A 12,127-nucleotide genomic window follows, 5' to 3' on the forward strand; every position below is an offset into this window, starting at 1 on the left:
TAATAACAGAAAGAAACAACCCTTTTGTGCGAATGAGTGTGAATGAGTGCAAATGGGGGAGGGAAGTTTTTTGGGTTGGTGCACTAATTGTAAGTGTATCTTGTGTTTTTTATGTTGATTTAATAAAAAAATTAAAAAAAAAACAGTATATATTTTTTATTTTATTTTATTTTTTAATTTCTTGTGCAGCCCCGGTACCAATCGATCCACGGACCAGAATCGGGCCGTGGCCCGGTGGTTGGGGACCACTGCTTTAGATCCCTGGCAGGCCAGCCCTCTCGAATGAAAGCATGTAGAAGGGTGACCATGGGGTCCTTTGCTGATACAGTTTATTGCAATTACCCCCCCACCCCCCGGTTAGGGCAAAAACTGTACACGCCTGCATCTTCTTGGACCACCGGTACAGGTGGACTGACTTTAAACCAGTGACCGCGACACTATTACAATTCTTGGCTACTCTACCTACCTCTACCTCTAGTATGGTGTAAAATAATTCAGTGATCTAAACATGCTTTAAATAAAAACAAAACAAAACACTTAACTCAGTTAAATGTGTCTTTTATTGAGAGCATATAGTTGTAACCTCAAAATCCCACAAATATTGGAAACATTCTGGTGTTTTAATGCACTTCATTGGCAAAATCAAGAAAAGCACCTTTATTTTTGACACCCTTGTACCCAATGTAGCAAATGAAAGTAATTCATCATTGCATATTTTTTTCAGTTTCGTAGATTTGATTATTAGTAAGAAAATAAATACGTTGTGCATTTAGAATCAAGGAAGTACAATAATGCCCGTTCACCACAAAACAAAGCCATTAGATAGTAAAAAGCTAGTGTGTAGAATAAAGCCCAACATGTTTTGTATTTACTTGTTCTTGCCCGACACCAAAGCACCAAACTCCTGGATGGTCAGTTGTTTGTTCATATACTGCTGAAGTTGATGATTTGTGATATGGCCAAAACTCAAGGCATCATCGATGGAGAACTTTTTCCCTGATTTCCTGTCATGGAGAACAGATGATTCTCCCTTGGGGCCCTTGACTGTGATTTCCTCCCAGTCGCACTCTTGGCTCTGCAGGTTGACGAACATCTTCCAGTCGATCAGTCCCAGTTTGTAAGCCTCTTCCGGTCGCATCTCTTTGCCGGTATCTGGGTCAATAACGACGATGGACCTACGCAAATGACTTTCTCTCTGCTCCCTCTTCATTCGCACAGCTGCCAGATTCTTTTGTAGCCTTTCTATCTCGTCATCCTTTTTGGTCGTTACGCCTCTGAGCTCTGAAAGTTCTCTCTGTAGTGATTCCAGCCTCAACTCTAGGTTCTTGCCATCCTCTCTTGGTGCGGAATCAGTGATCAGCCGAGTCTCCTTGCTGGTGATCTCAATCTCAGAACGAAGCCTGCGAATATCATTCTGCAGCCTTTGATTTTCCTGCTGTAAGCGGCTACTTTCATCTCGGACGTAGACCAGCTCCTTAGTGAACTTGGTGTTGGAAAACTCCATCTCAGACAGCCTGGAAGTGATCGTTACCAATTCTTGGTCCAGTTCTCTCTTTCTCCGTTTCTCCTCTTCCAGAGTTCTCTTCAGGTTTTCAATCTCATGCTCAGCCTCTGGATCCTTCTCAACTTGGACCTTCTCGGTGCGAACAACTCTTTCCTTCACATCCATCTTCTCGAGGGTGATATGCTGCTGGATCAGAGCATTCAGTTCTTTCTCCAGCAGGACGCGCTTATGTCTCTCTTCATCCAGCTGCAGTCGAAGGATAGAGTGTTCCTTCTCCTGTTGGGGATCCTGCTGCAGGACCACCTTTTGTTTGACAGTCACCTTCTCACGGTTCTCTTTGTCCCGCATCTCCAGTTCAGTAAGTATGATCCGAAGTCTCTGGATCTCCAATTCAGCCTCACGCCTCGCTCTGCGTTCCCGCTCAAGATCCTCCAGCTGCTGGTCTAAGTCAGCCTTCATTCTCTGCAGCTGATACAGTTCTGCTTTCAAAGCCTCCTTCTGTCTCTGCTCGTTGTTGATGTTGTTTACGAACGTGTCACATTCTGATCTGAGCATAACATCCTCTTCCATTTTGACCACTTCCTGCTGAACAACCTTCTCACGGACTTGAGACAGATCTATCTTCCTCAGTCTGATCCTTTCCTCTTGGGACGACTTCTCTCCCTCAAGTTCGAGACGTTTCGACTGTTCATCGGCCAGTTTTCTTTTAAGGACCTCAATCTCCTCCTTCGTTTTCGGATCCTCTCTGTACTGCAGAACTTCGTTGACAACCTCTTTAGTCTGCACTTGAGGCTTCATGTTTCTCCATCTTTGAATTTCGTCATTAAGCTGGCGGATCTCCATCTCAGATTTCTCGGTCTGGTGGGTCTTGTCAACAATTTCATTACGAAGCCTTTCAAGTTCCCTTTCTGTCTGTGGATCTGTCTTGTATTTGATCACCTCTTTAATGATCTCCTTGATCTCTATTTGAGGACCTCTGTTTTTGAGCATGGTCAGCTCATCTTGCAGTGTCCTAAGCTGCAGCTCTGCGTCTTTATAGCGCCTCTGCTGCTCAACATGTTCAAGACGCAGGTTGGCCACCTCATTCTCGGCCTTGGGGTCCGGGCGGACGATTTCTCGCATCTTCTCTTGAATGATAACCTTGGACTTCTCCTCCTCGAGACTAGTAATCTTCCTCTGGAGATCAGCTTTTTCTCGCTGTGATGATCTTCGTTTGGATTTTTCATCTTCATATTGCCTCCGAAGGTTTTCTACCTCTCTTTCTAAAGCCACATCTTTTTCGACTTTGAGCACCTCCTTGATGGAAATCTTCTCCTCAGCCATTAATTTCTCCTTTTCCAGCCTGCGCAGTTTCTCCTGGAGGAATTTCAATTCGTCCTCCAGCTGTTTTCTGCCTTCGGTTTCTTTCTGCTTCCTGTCTAAGAGTAGTCGGTACTCTGTTTCAAGTTGGGGATCATTTTGAACTTTGATGACCTCTTCTTCGGTGATAACTTCTTGCTCTTTACTCTTCTCTTCGACCAGAATTGTCAGCTGCTTATTTATCTGAATAATCTCATTATCTTTCAGCAACTTTTGCCTTCTTAGCTCGTCTAACTCTTCCCTAAGGTTGCGCACCTCCTCTTCCTGACCACGGTCTCTTTCAATTCGGAGAACCTCCTTGACCATGTACTGCTGTGCCCCTTCTTTTACCTCCGTATCAAGACCACGCAGCTTCAATTTGAGTACCTCAAGCTCATTATCCAGGACATGGGTAGTGCGACGTTCCTCCGAAAGCTTCTGTTGAATCTTGTAGATGTCCTCATCTAGCTGAGGGTCAGGAACCTTTTTGATGAGCTCCTTCTTGACCACAGTATCCTGAGGCCTCTGTCCTTCAAGGACATATATTTCAGTCTGGATGGTCTCAATTTCTTTGTCTAACTGCTCTCTCCTCTGAATTTCATCTTGCAACTGCTTCCTGATCCTCCAAAGCTCTCCACCTGGGGCAGCTGCATTAACGGACTGGACATTTGTTGACTGGATCAATGGGATATCTGGTTGCTGAAAAATAATTTACATTTGTTAATGTTACAAAATATGTACCGTATACACAATGTTTAGAGTGGAGAATATGAGTATTTTACCTCATGCTGATTTTGTCGGTTTGTAAACAGGTGAACAGTCCACATTTTTTTGACAAAATATCAATATGGCAAACTTTACCATATTTTGCATTTACCAGATGCGCTCTCAGGCAATATTTAAAATGTTCTACTATAATTATTTTTTTAAACTCAGCCTGTGTCAGAAGGGGTAAGCAGGTGAACGAGAATGTATCTTATTTGTGTGAGAGTTGGTGTGTGTTTGTGTGTCTGTCTTTAAAAAGAGTGTTTGTGTCCATTCTGTGTTAAGCTGTTTAAAATAGCATACTGTTTAATAAACGAACATTTGTTAAAAACTTTAAAATGACCTGTTTAAAGTGTACCTATTAAAGATAAACATCTTGCATCAAGCGTTAACTACAGTCAATGGGATTGATCGTGATTAAAAATTGTAATTGTTTGACAGTCCTAATGCATACATACATACATGCATATGTACGTACATATATATGTACATACATACATATATACACATACTTACTGTATACATGTATTAATATATATATATATCATGTATATATATATATATGTATATATATATATAAATATATATATATATATATATATAAGTATACACACAATATACATACATTGATACCCCAAGGACCAAAGGATATATAATAGTTTATATTGCTAATTGTAGTCTAGAGTATCACAATACAGAGTTTGTATCGTTATTGTGAGCCACCTATCGCCTCTCGTATCGGAAGGTACCCTGAGATTCCAAGACCTCATATTTATTTTTCTGTTTATACTAACCAAGAGAGACAGAAGATATAGTAAAAATGAAGAAAAACCCCCCCAAAAGGTTGTACATTTATTTGTATTTGATTTATAATACTTACTTCCATCAAACACAAATTATTTAATAACCTTTATTTAATTTTACGTTGTGTCTTTCACGGTTATATTAAACCTAATGTAAACATTCTGACTCTTCATATCTTTGGGTAAATGAGCCAAATCAGCAGGGGATCAACTACTTATTTTCCGCACGGTAAACATACAGTAAATATGATCACGTTTAGCCAGTATTAGGGTCAAGTATAAAATATGAAATTTGCAAAAAGAAGCTCACCTGTTTGAGAAGGCTGTGTGTGAACTCAAGGTTTTGCAGCCTTTGCTTGTTGACAGCATTTACCTCAGTGAACTTGGCCTCAATGGCAGCTTCCTGCAGCGGGAGAATAAAATGTTAACTTCAGTCATGGCAGTACCCAGCTGAGAGGTTTACTTCAACCATGTGTAGATGTGAGTAAACAAACAAATGTAAGTTTTGTTCAAATTGTAGTGGTTTTGTGCATACTTTAAATTGTTGAACTACCCGATTATCTTATTTGTTCCACTAACATGGTCAGCAAAAGCAAAGGAAGTCAATCCAGTGCTGTGTTTGTTTGCAGACTTATGTTTTTACACATTACACAACAGAAGAAAAGAATTAGAAAATTAGAAGAATAAATCCCTGTCTACTTACTGGACATCTCTGGACCATGATTGAAACGTGTTCCTGGATATAGTGGTGTGCAAATGCTTTCATAGTTAAGGAAGAACAATATTCTAATATAATATTAATGATAATAAATACAGTATACTTAGATGCTAACGTCCATCTGTTTATCTTTTTCCGTTTATCCGAGGTCCTTAGCCACTTCGCCCAGCTCCTCCTGGAGAATCCCGAGGCGTTCCCAGGCCAGCTATTGGGCGACATTGTCTCTCCACCGCATCAGTGGTCTATCCCGAGGCCTCCTACCAGTCTGACATGCCCTAAACACCTCCCTAGGGAGACCCAGGAGGTCTACTGACCAGATGCCCGACCCACCACATCTGGCTTCTCTCATTGTGGAGGAGCAGCAGATTTAGTTCCTCCCGAATGACAGAACTTCTCATCTGATCTCTCAGGGAGAACCCCATCACCCAATGGGAAAAATTAATGTCGGCCGCTAGTATCTGGGATCTTGTCCTTTCCGTCACGACCCAACGCTCATGGCCTTAGATGAGGATAGGAACGTAAATCGACCGGAAAATTTAAAGCTCCCACTGGTACTGATGATAAGTCTGTATCACCGCAGAGCCTGCACTGATCCACCTGTTGCCCTCACAATCTGTGAGGGCAACAGTACCTCAGAGGGCAAGACTCTGAGGTACTTGAACTCCTCCAACAGGGGCAGGATCTCATCCCCTACCCGAAGATAGATGGCACGCTACCCTTTTCCAGGCTAGAACCGTAAACCGGGACTTGGAGGTTTTGATTTTCATTCCAATCGCTTCACAAACCAATCTAGTGAGAACAGCAGATTACGGCTCAAGATTAAGCCAGCAGGACTGCATCATCTGCAAAAAGCAGAGACCTAATCCTACAACCACTGATTGCTCTTAGAAATTATTTCCAGAAAAGTTATGAACAGAATCGGTGGCAAAGGGCAGCCCTGGCGAAGACAACACTCGCTGGAAACAAGTCCAACTTATTGCCTACAACGAGGACCGAGCTCTGACGTCATACAGGGAGCAGGTCAACAAAATCCCGGTCTAATGCCTTCTCCAAGTCCACAAAACACATATAGACTGGTTGGTGAACTCCCATGAACCCTCAACGACCCTGCCAAGAGTATATATCTGGTACACAGTTCAACAACCAGGACGAAAACCACAATACTCCTCCTGAATTCAATGTTGGACTGTCTGGTGGACCCTCCTCTCCAGTACTAGCCGTTCAAGGAGCCCAAAGGCTGCCCGTCACAATGGAAGGCATGGGTCGAGCTGTGGTAACAGACTGTGGCCATTTCTGAACTGAATCCTAAATTGTATCACGTCACTGAGAGGCTTACTGAAATGTGAAAATGTATCAACTTGAGAGCCAGCATGGATGATTAGATTAGACAAGCCATTTAAATGTCTGCTGGCTTGGAAAACAACAATCCTTATCTACGATTCAACTCCCTCAAATGGCCTTGACGCTTCTCACAACAGAAGGAGGCTGTTCTGAAAACATCCCGCGAGGACACCTCTGTGATAGCCGCTCTGACCCCTCCCCCTTCTTCAACAACACCTGGGAGTTGAACTTTGCACGTAGCGCGACTCCGGGCCTATAGACACAACATCTACACCCTGGACAATGAGCATATGCACACACACCCCCACCCCCACCCCACGCCTTTGCCACCGCTTGAATTCCTTAGGGGCGATGGACAGCTGAGCAGCGCTTTAGATAGCAGCAGCCCTACCCTCTATCCCCTCTGTTGCAAGTTTTGTGGATTCTTTTTAACATGTTTATGTGTGCTTATGGGTATCAAGTTATTTTTTTCTTGGTCTCAGTCTGGACCCCTCCCTAAGGGCCCAGTCTGAGACCGAACCTAATTTTACTCATCTCCCCCCCAGCGTTTACCTATTTCCCACCTTTCTAAGGGGCACGGGAAGTTGGCAGACCCGTCAGCGTTCCTGTTCTGTCTCCCTGAATGGGGTTGTGCTGAAAATCTGAATTTCCCCTCAGGGATTAATAAAGTATTTGTGATTCTGATTCTGATGTCTACTGGTTAGTTGCAAGTACATTTGAGTTCACACTCCAAGCGTTACTGTTTGTCTGGCAAAAACTTTTTTCTCACCTCTGCTTTGACTACCATTGCTGGTGATTCCAGTCTGCTTCTCTTGTACGTCTGAGGTACGAGTCCATCGTCAAGGTCCAGTATGGATCGGAATTTCTCCGTTTCGGTCTCATAGTCCTTCAAATATCGATCAGTAAAGAATTATCACAAAGATTTGTAGCGATGACAGGGTGGGAAAGAACCTTTTTACCTTGATAGCCTGTTGGTAAAGTCGGCCATTTTTGGAGACGTTGTTCATGTCGGATTCCTTCCTTGCAATATCAGACAGCAAGTTCTGCAAACAAGGTAGATTATGCAGTCAATCCAATCCTATACGACATTTAGTGGTACAGTCGTCCCTTCGATTGTTGCAGCTTCACCACATCGTATATTTTAAAAGCATGTTCTACATACTTGGGCCTGAATTAAGTGCTCCATTAAATTAAATTGTATCACAGTACAGTATTTGTCTTATTTTCTATTATTATGTTGTGGTGTAGAAATACTCACCAAGCGGAACTTCTGTTTTATGGTTAAAGTAGAACAATGCCAACAACCCGGCGGCTAATGTTGGTACTTTCGTCACCGTGACAATCACCTTCAATTCCTGCTTCATCAATAATGCGAAACGCAAGACATCCCAGTGCTAGCGCGCCACTTAATGCTAACAAGACTGCTATCAGCTACATCAAACGCCCCAAATTACATTGGTGAGCCTTTGGCCGTGAGCGATGTGGAATGACAACTCGGGACACGCAGCACGGAATGCTAACAACACACTAATGGTTGTAGCTGTGCCTGTCAAGTTGACCAAGTTCTGGCAGAAAAACGAACGCCCATGGTTTCAGCACATGTAAGCCCAGTTCTAACTAAGAGGAACAACCCAGGATGTGATTAAATATTTCCACGCAGTGGTCGCGTTGTAGTGGCCGGGTGACGACCGTAGCAATAAAAACGCGAAATTGTACTCAAAATTTAAGAGCCGGAATTGGATCTGACAAACCATTGGATTGTGTTTGCTCGCCGAACCAAAAACTATTTTTATCTACAATTCGACTCCCTCTACAACAGCCTTGGCAAAGCCTTGCTGTAAACAACCCAGCAAGACCAGTGCAGCAAAAGACGCCCTGAAAAACCCCTTGCCACTTCTTCAAAGTTGTTTCGGATGTTGACTCTGTTCCAAAAACCGCTTAGCGGAACAACCTCCAGGCTAATAGACAATGCACGAACCTATAGACTATTTTTGATAGAGCTATTCTGTTCTATTCTTCTATTGTACATTTATTAATTCTACTGTGTGCTCAGGCCTGGGACCAATTAGCCGCAATAAAGAAGGGACAGCTGTGATCCTGTTGCTAACCACGCTCACCCTCTGGTTCTTCAGTTTGGTCTCTAGCTGTCTTACGTCGTCGGTTTCAGACGGCTCGTAGTTTGGGATGCGAGAGAGCCAGTTGTTCAAGTTGTTGTAGTCGTTGCGATAATTACCATACGACATCTTGGCCCTCTGCAAACTTTGGGACCTGCGATCAGACGAGTGTGAAAAAGAGAACTGCGGGTTGTTTTTTTCCTAGATGTGGTATTTCCTGTTCTTCTCACGGCCATCTAACCTGGTGTCAATCTGATTGTTGAGGATGTTGAAACGCTTGTTGAGCTTCTGGACATCAGCTTCCTGCCTCTCAATGTCTGGGCAGTGCTCTTGGAACTTGATGGCCATTTGGTCACAGCTGGTTTTGGCCAAGCGTAGGTTCTGCTCCGTCTCATTGATCACGGACCTTTTGGACCTCAGGTCTCCTGCGATATCCTGCCAGTGTAGAGAGGGACATTAGTCCAATACGACATAACACGTGACATGCAGGTCTTCAGAAAACACAAATAAACCCAACGTGGTGGGAAATGTTGTGACTTCATTACCCTTGGGGACCCTCAAATGTGGTGAATGTTAAAGGCCCTGGGGATCCAAAAGGGTTTCAGCCAAAAAATTCTTAAGAGTAAGTGTTTTATATATATATATATATATATATATATATATATATATATATATATATATATATATATATATATATATATATATATATATATATATATATATATATATATATATATATATATATATATATATATATATATATATATATATATATATATATATAATATAAATATAAATATATATATATATATATATAATATATATATATAATTTTATTTTATTTTTTTATTTTTTTTTAGGGCTGTCAAAGGATAAAATATTTAATGGTGATTAATCGCTGTTTGTTCATAGTTAGGTCAAAATTAATCACGGTTAATCACAGATAGATATCATTTTTCATCATTAATAAGATCATTTTCAAGTTTTTATTAGCATGACTGGACAATTAGTTGGTTTTAATGTACCGTATTATAAGGCGCACTGCCGATGAGCGGGTCTAGTCAGGTCTATTTTCATACAAAAGGCACACCGGATTATAGGGCGCATTAAAGGGTCATATTATTATCTTTTTTTTTTTTCTAAATGTAAAAGACTTCCTTGTGGTCTACATAACATGTAATGGTGGTTCTTTGGTCAAAATGTTGCATAGATTATGTTTTACAGATCATCTTCAAGCCGCTTTCTGACAGTCTCTTCAGTATGCGCCATTTTGTGGGCGGTCTTATTTACGTGGCTCACTTTCGACAGCGTCTTCTCCCCGTCATCTTTGTTGTTGCGGTGTAGCGTGCAAGGACGGGAGTTGAAGAAGTGTTAAAAGATGGAGCTAACTGTTTTAATGACATTGAGACTTTACTTCAATCAATAACGGAGCAGCATCTCCTCATCCGGAAACAACAACAACGTGAAATGTCCATCCATCCATCCATTTTCTACCGCTTATTCCCTTCGGGGTCGCGGGGGGCGCTGGAGCCTATCTCAGCTACAATCGGGCGGAAGGCGGGGTACACCTTGGACAAGTCGCCACCTCATCGCGTCCCATGAAAAACCGTCCAACCGGAACTCTCTAATAACTAAAGTTCCTTGGGTGAATAATGTAAACTCACTACACCGGTATGTTTTAGCGCTTTAATGGCAAGTTTACTGACAGATATAAGTAAGAACTTTACACTACTTTATATTAGAAATGGCAACAGCGGAGGATGAATGTCCCATAACAAGAAGAAAGCTTATCGACTATGGTGTCGGCACACACTACAAAGGCGGACGCACACGCATTTTCAGGATTTATGCAGATCCCAAATACAGATCAGCAGGTACCAGAAGGTAAGCAAAGTTGGTTTTGCATAACATTGCCAAACAAAACGCCAGGTAATATGTCTTACCTTATACACACACACCATAATAATACTCGTATGTTTAATGCGCCGACAATCCTTCAAGTGGTACGGCTTCATAGCTTACCAAATTCGTACTAAAACATTTTGATGGATTTTTGAGCGCCGTGTGTAATGTTCTATATTTTCAATGGAACATATAAAATGTTGGTATTGTTTACTTGAGTCATATTGCAGTCGACACATATCTCTTATGTGTGACTGCCATCATATTGCAGTCTACACCTGTCTCTTGTGTGTGACTGCCATCTACTGGTCACACTTATCATTACACCTTGTACCAAATAAAATTGCTTCGAGGTCAGTAAGCAAAACCAGAATTATTCCTTACATTAGGCGCACCGGGTTACAAGGTGCAATGTCGAATTTTGAGGGGAAAAAAGGATTTTAAGTGTGCCTTATAGTCCGGAAAATATGGTATTTGTTTGTTTCTAGCAGAAATGGGCGGATTTTGATGAAACTTTCAGGAAACGTCGAGATGGGATACGGAACAAGTGATTATATTTTGGGGTTGATCCGGATCACCGTCTGGATTCAGAACTTTTTGAAAAGGATTCTTTACTACTAGCAGAGGTCTGTGTGCTTTTCTACGTTCTTCTCATTTGGGCTCGTAAGAGGGGATGTCTGTCTGTTAGAACGGACCACTACATTATTACAGCGGGTCCTGTGAGAATCCTGTGTGCGACCCGAGCATTAAGGAGCGGGGGCTGGGTAATTTATCCAGTACAAGCTGCAGTGTGCTCCAACAACCTCCAGGTAGCATCTGTGAGCAGATAATACTGTATCTCTTTCGGACTTGTCCTGTCGTCATGCTTTAGGTGAGGGGCGGGGCCAACACCAACCTACTGTACAGTACAGAATAGAATATCTTACTGCCAGTTCTCGTTGCGTTTTCTCCAGCGAGGGAATGTCTGAAGGAGCCACATCGTCTCTGGCCAGTCTGTTCTCATAGCTGGACAGCAAAGTTTTTCCATTTTGGAGAGAACTCTCCAGCTGGTTGGAGTTCTTCAGCCTGAAGAAAGCGAAACATGCAAATGTGGCGTATGTAAATATGGGGAGCAATGAGAAGAGCCTCGCCAAGTTGGCCGCGTACTTGTCCTGACTGCTCTGAAGAAGCTGCTCCAGGTAGGTGTACTTCCTGTTGACGTCGTCCACCTTGCTGTGCAGGTGGGGCGCGCTGGCACTTTGCGGGCTGGAGATCAGGAACTTCCTGGCCTCCTCCACCTTGGTGTGCTTCTCTGGCTCGATTCTATGGACCGCGTTGGCAATGTCCTGGAGAACAGTTTGTCAATAAGAGGAAAGAAGGTCGGGACCTGCACCGTGCGACCGCGGCGCTTTACCCTAAATTCCAGCAGGCGGTCGGCACTATCTTGCAGTGGCTTCTTCAGCTCCAGCGGGGGGCGCAGTCGAGCTTGAATGGCCTTCTCTTGTTTGTCGATATCGCCGGCAACCTTGTCTAAACCCGCCATCATCTGGCGGCACTGCTGTTCCTCCTTGTCTGACGGCACAAATATACAGTATAAATATGAATATATATACAGTATATATATATATATATATATATATATATATTGATACATATACACACA

The 12,127-nt window shown here is 42.6% G+C and overlaps 1 protein-coding gene across 1 annotated transcript in view; it reads right to left on the reverse strand.

Annotated features, from left to right (window-relative positions):
* Positions 1-542: 542 nt before the first annotated feature.
* The window catches only part of ppl (periplakin), a 38,114-nt gene continuing 26,529 nt past the window's right edge, over positions 543-12,127 (reverse strand). Inside the window, exons 14-22 of the mRNA XM_062050543.1 lie at positions 11,879-12,036; positions 11,632-11,810; positions 11,412-11,550; positions 8,825-9,018; positions 8,587-8,737; positions 7,429-7,512; positions 7,239-7,355; positions 4,721-4,813; positions 543-3,541 (exon numbers count right to left, since the gene is read on the reverse strand). Of these exons, the coding sequence (XP_061906527.1) occupies positions 869-3,541; positions 4,721-4,813; positions 7,239-7,355; positions 7,429-7,512; positions 8,587-8,737; positions 8,825-9,018; positions 11,412-11,550; positions 11,632-11,810; positions 11,879-12,036 (3,788 nt within the window). The 3' untranslated portion in view covers positions 543-868. The remainder of the gene's footprint in view (positions 3,542-4,720; positions 4,814-7,238; positions 7,356-7,428; positions 7,513-8,586; positions 8,738-8,824; positions 9,019-11,411; positions 11,551-11,631; positions 11,811-11,878; positions 12,037-12,127) is intronic.

Source organism: Entelurus aequoreus, linkage group LG06 (assembly GCF_033978785.1).
Source record: "Entelurus aequoreus isolate RoL-2023_Sb linkage group LG06, RoL_Eaeq_v1.1, whole genome shotgun sequence".
NCBI classification, from domain to species: Eukaryota; Metazoa; Chordata; class Actinopteri; order Syngnathiformes; family Syngnathidae; genus Entelurus; species Entelurus aequoreus.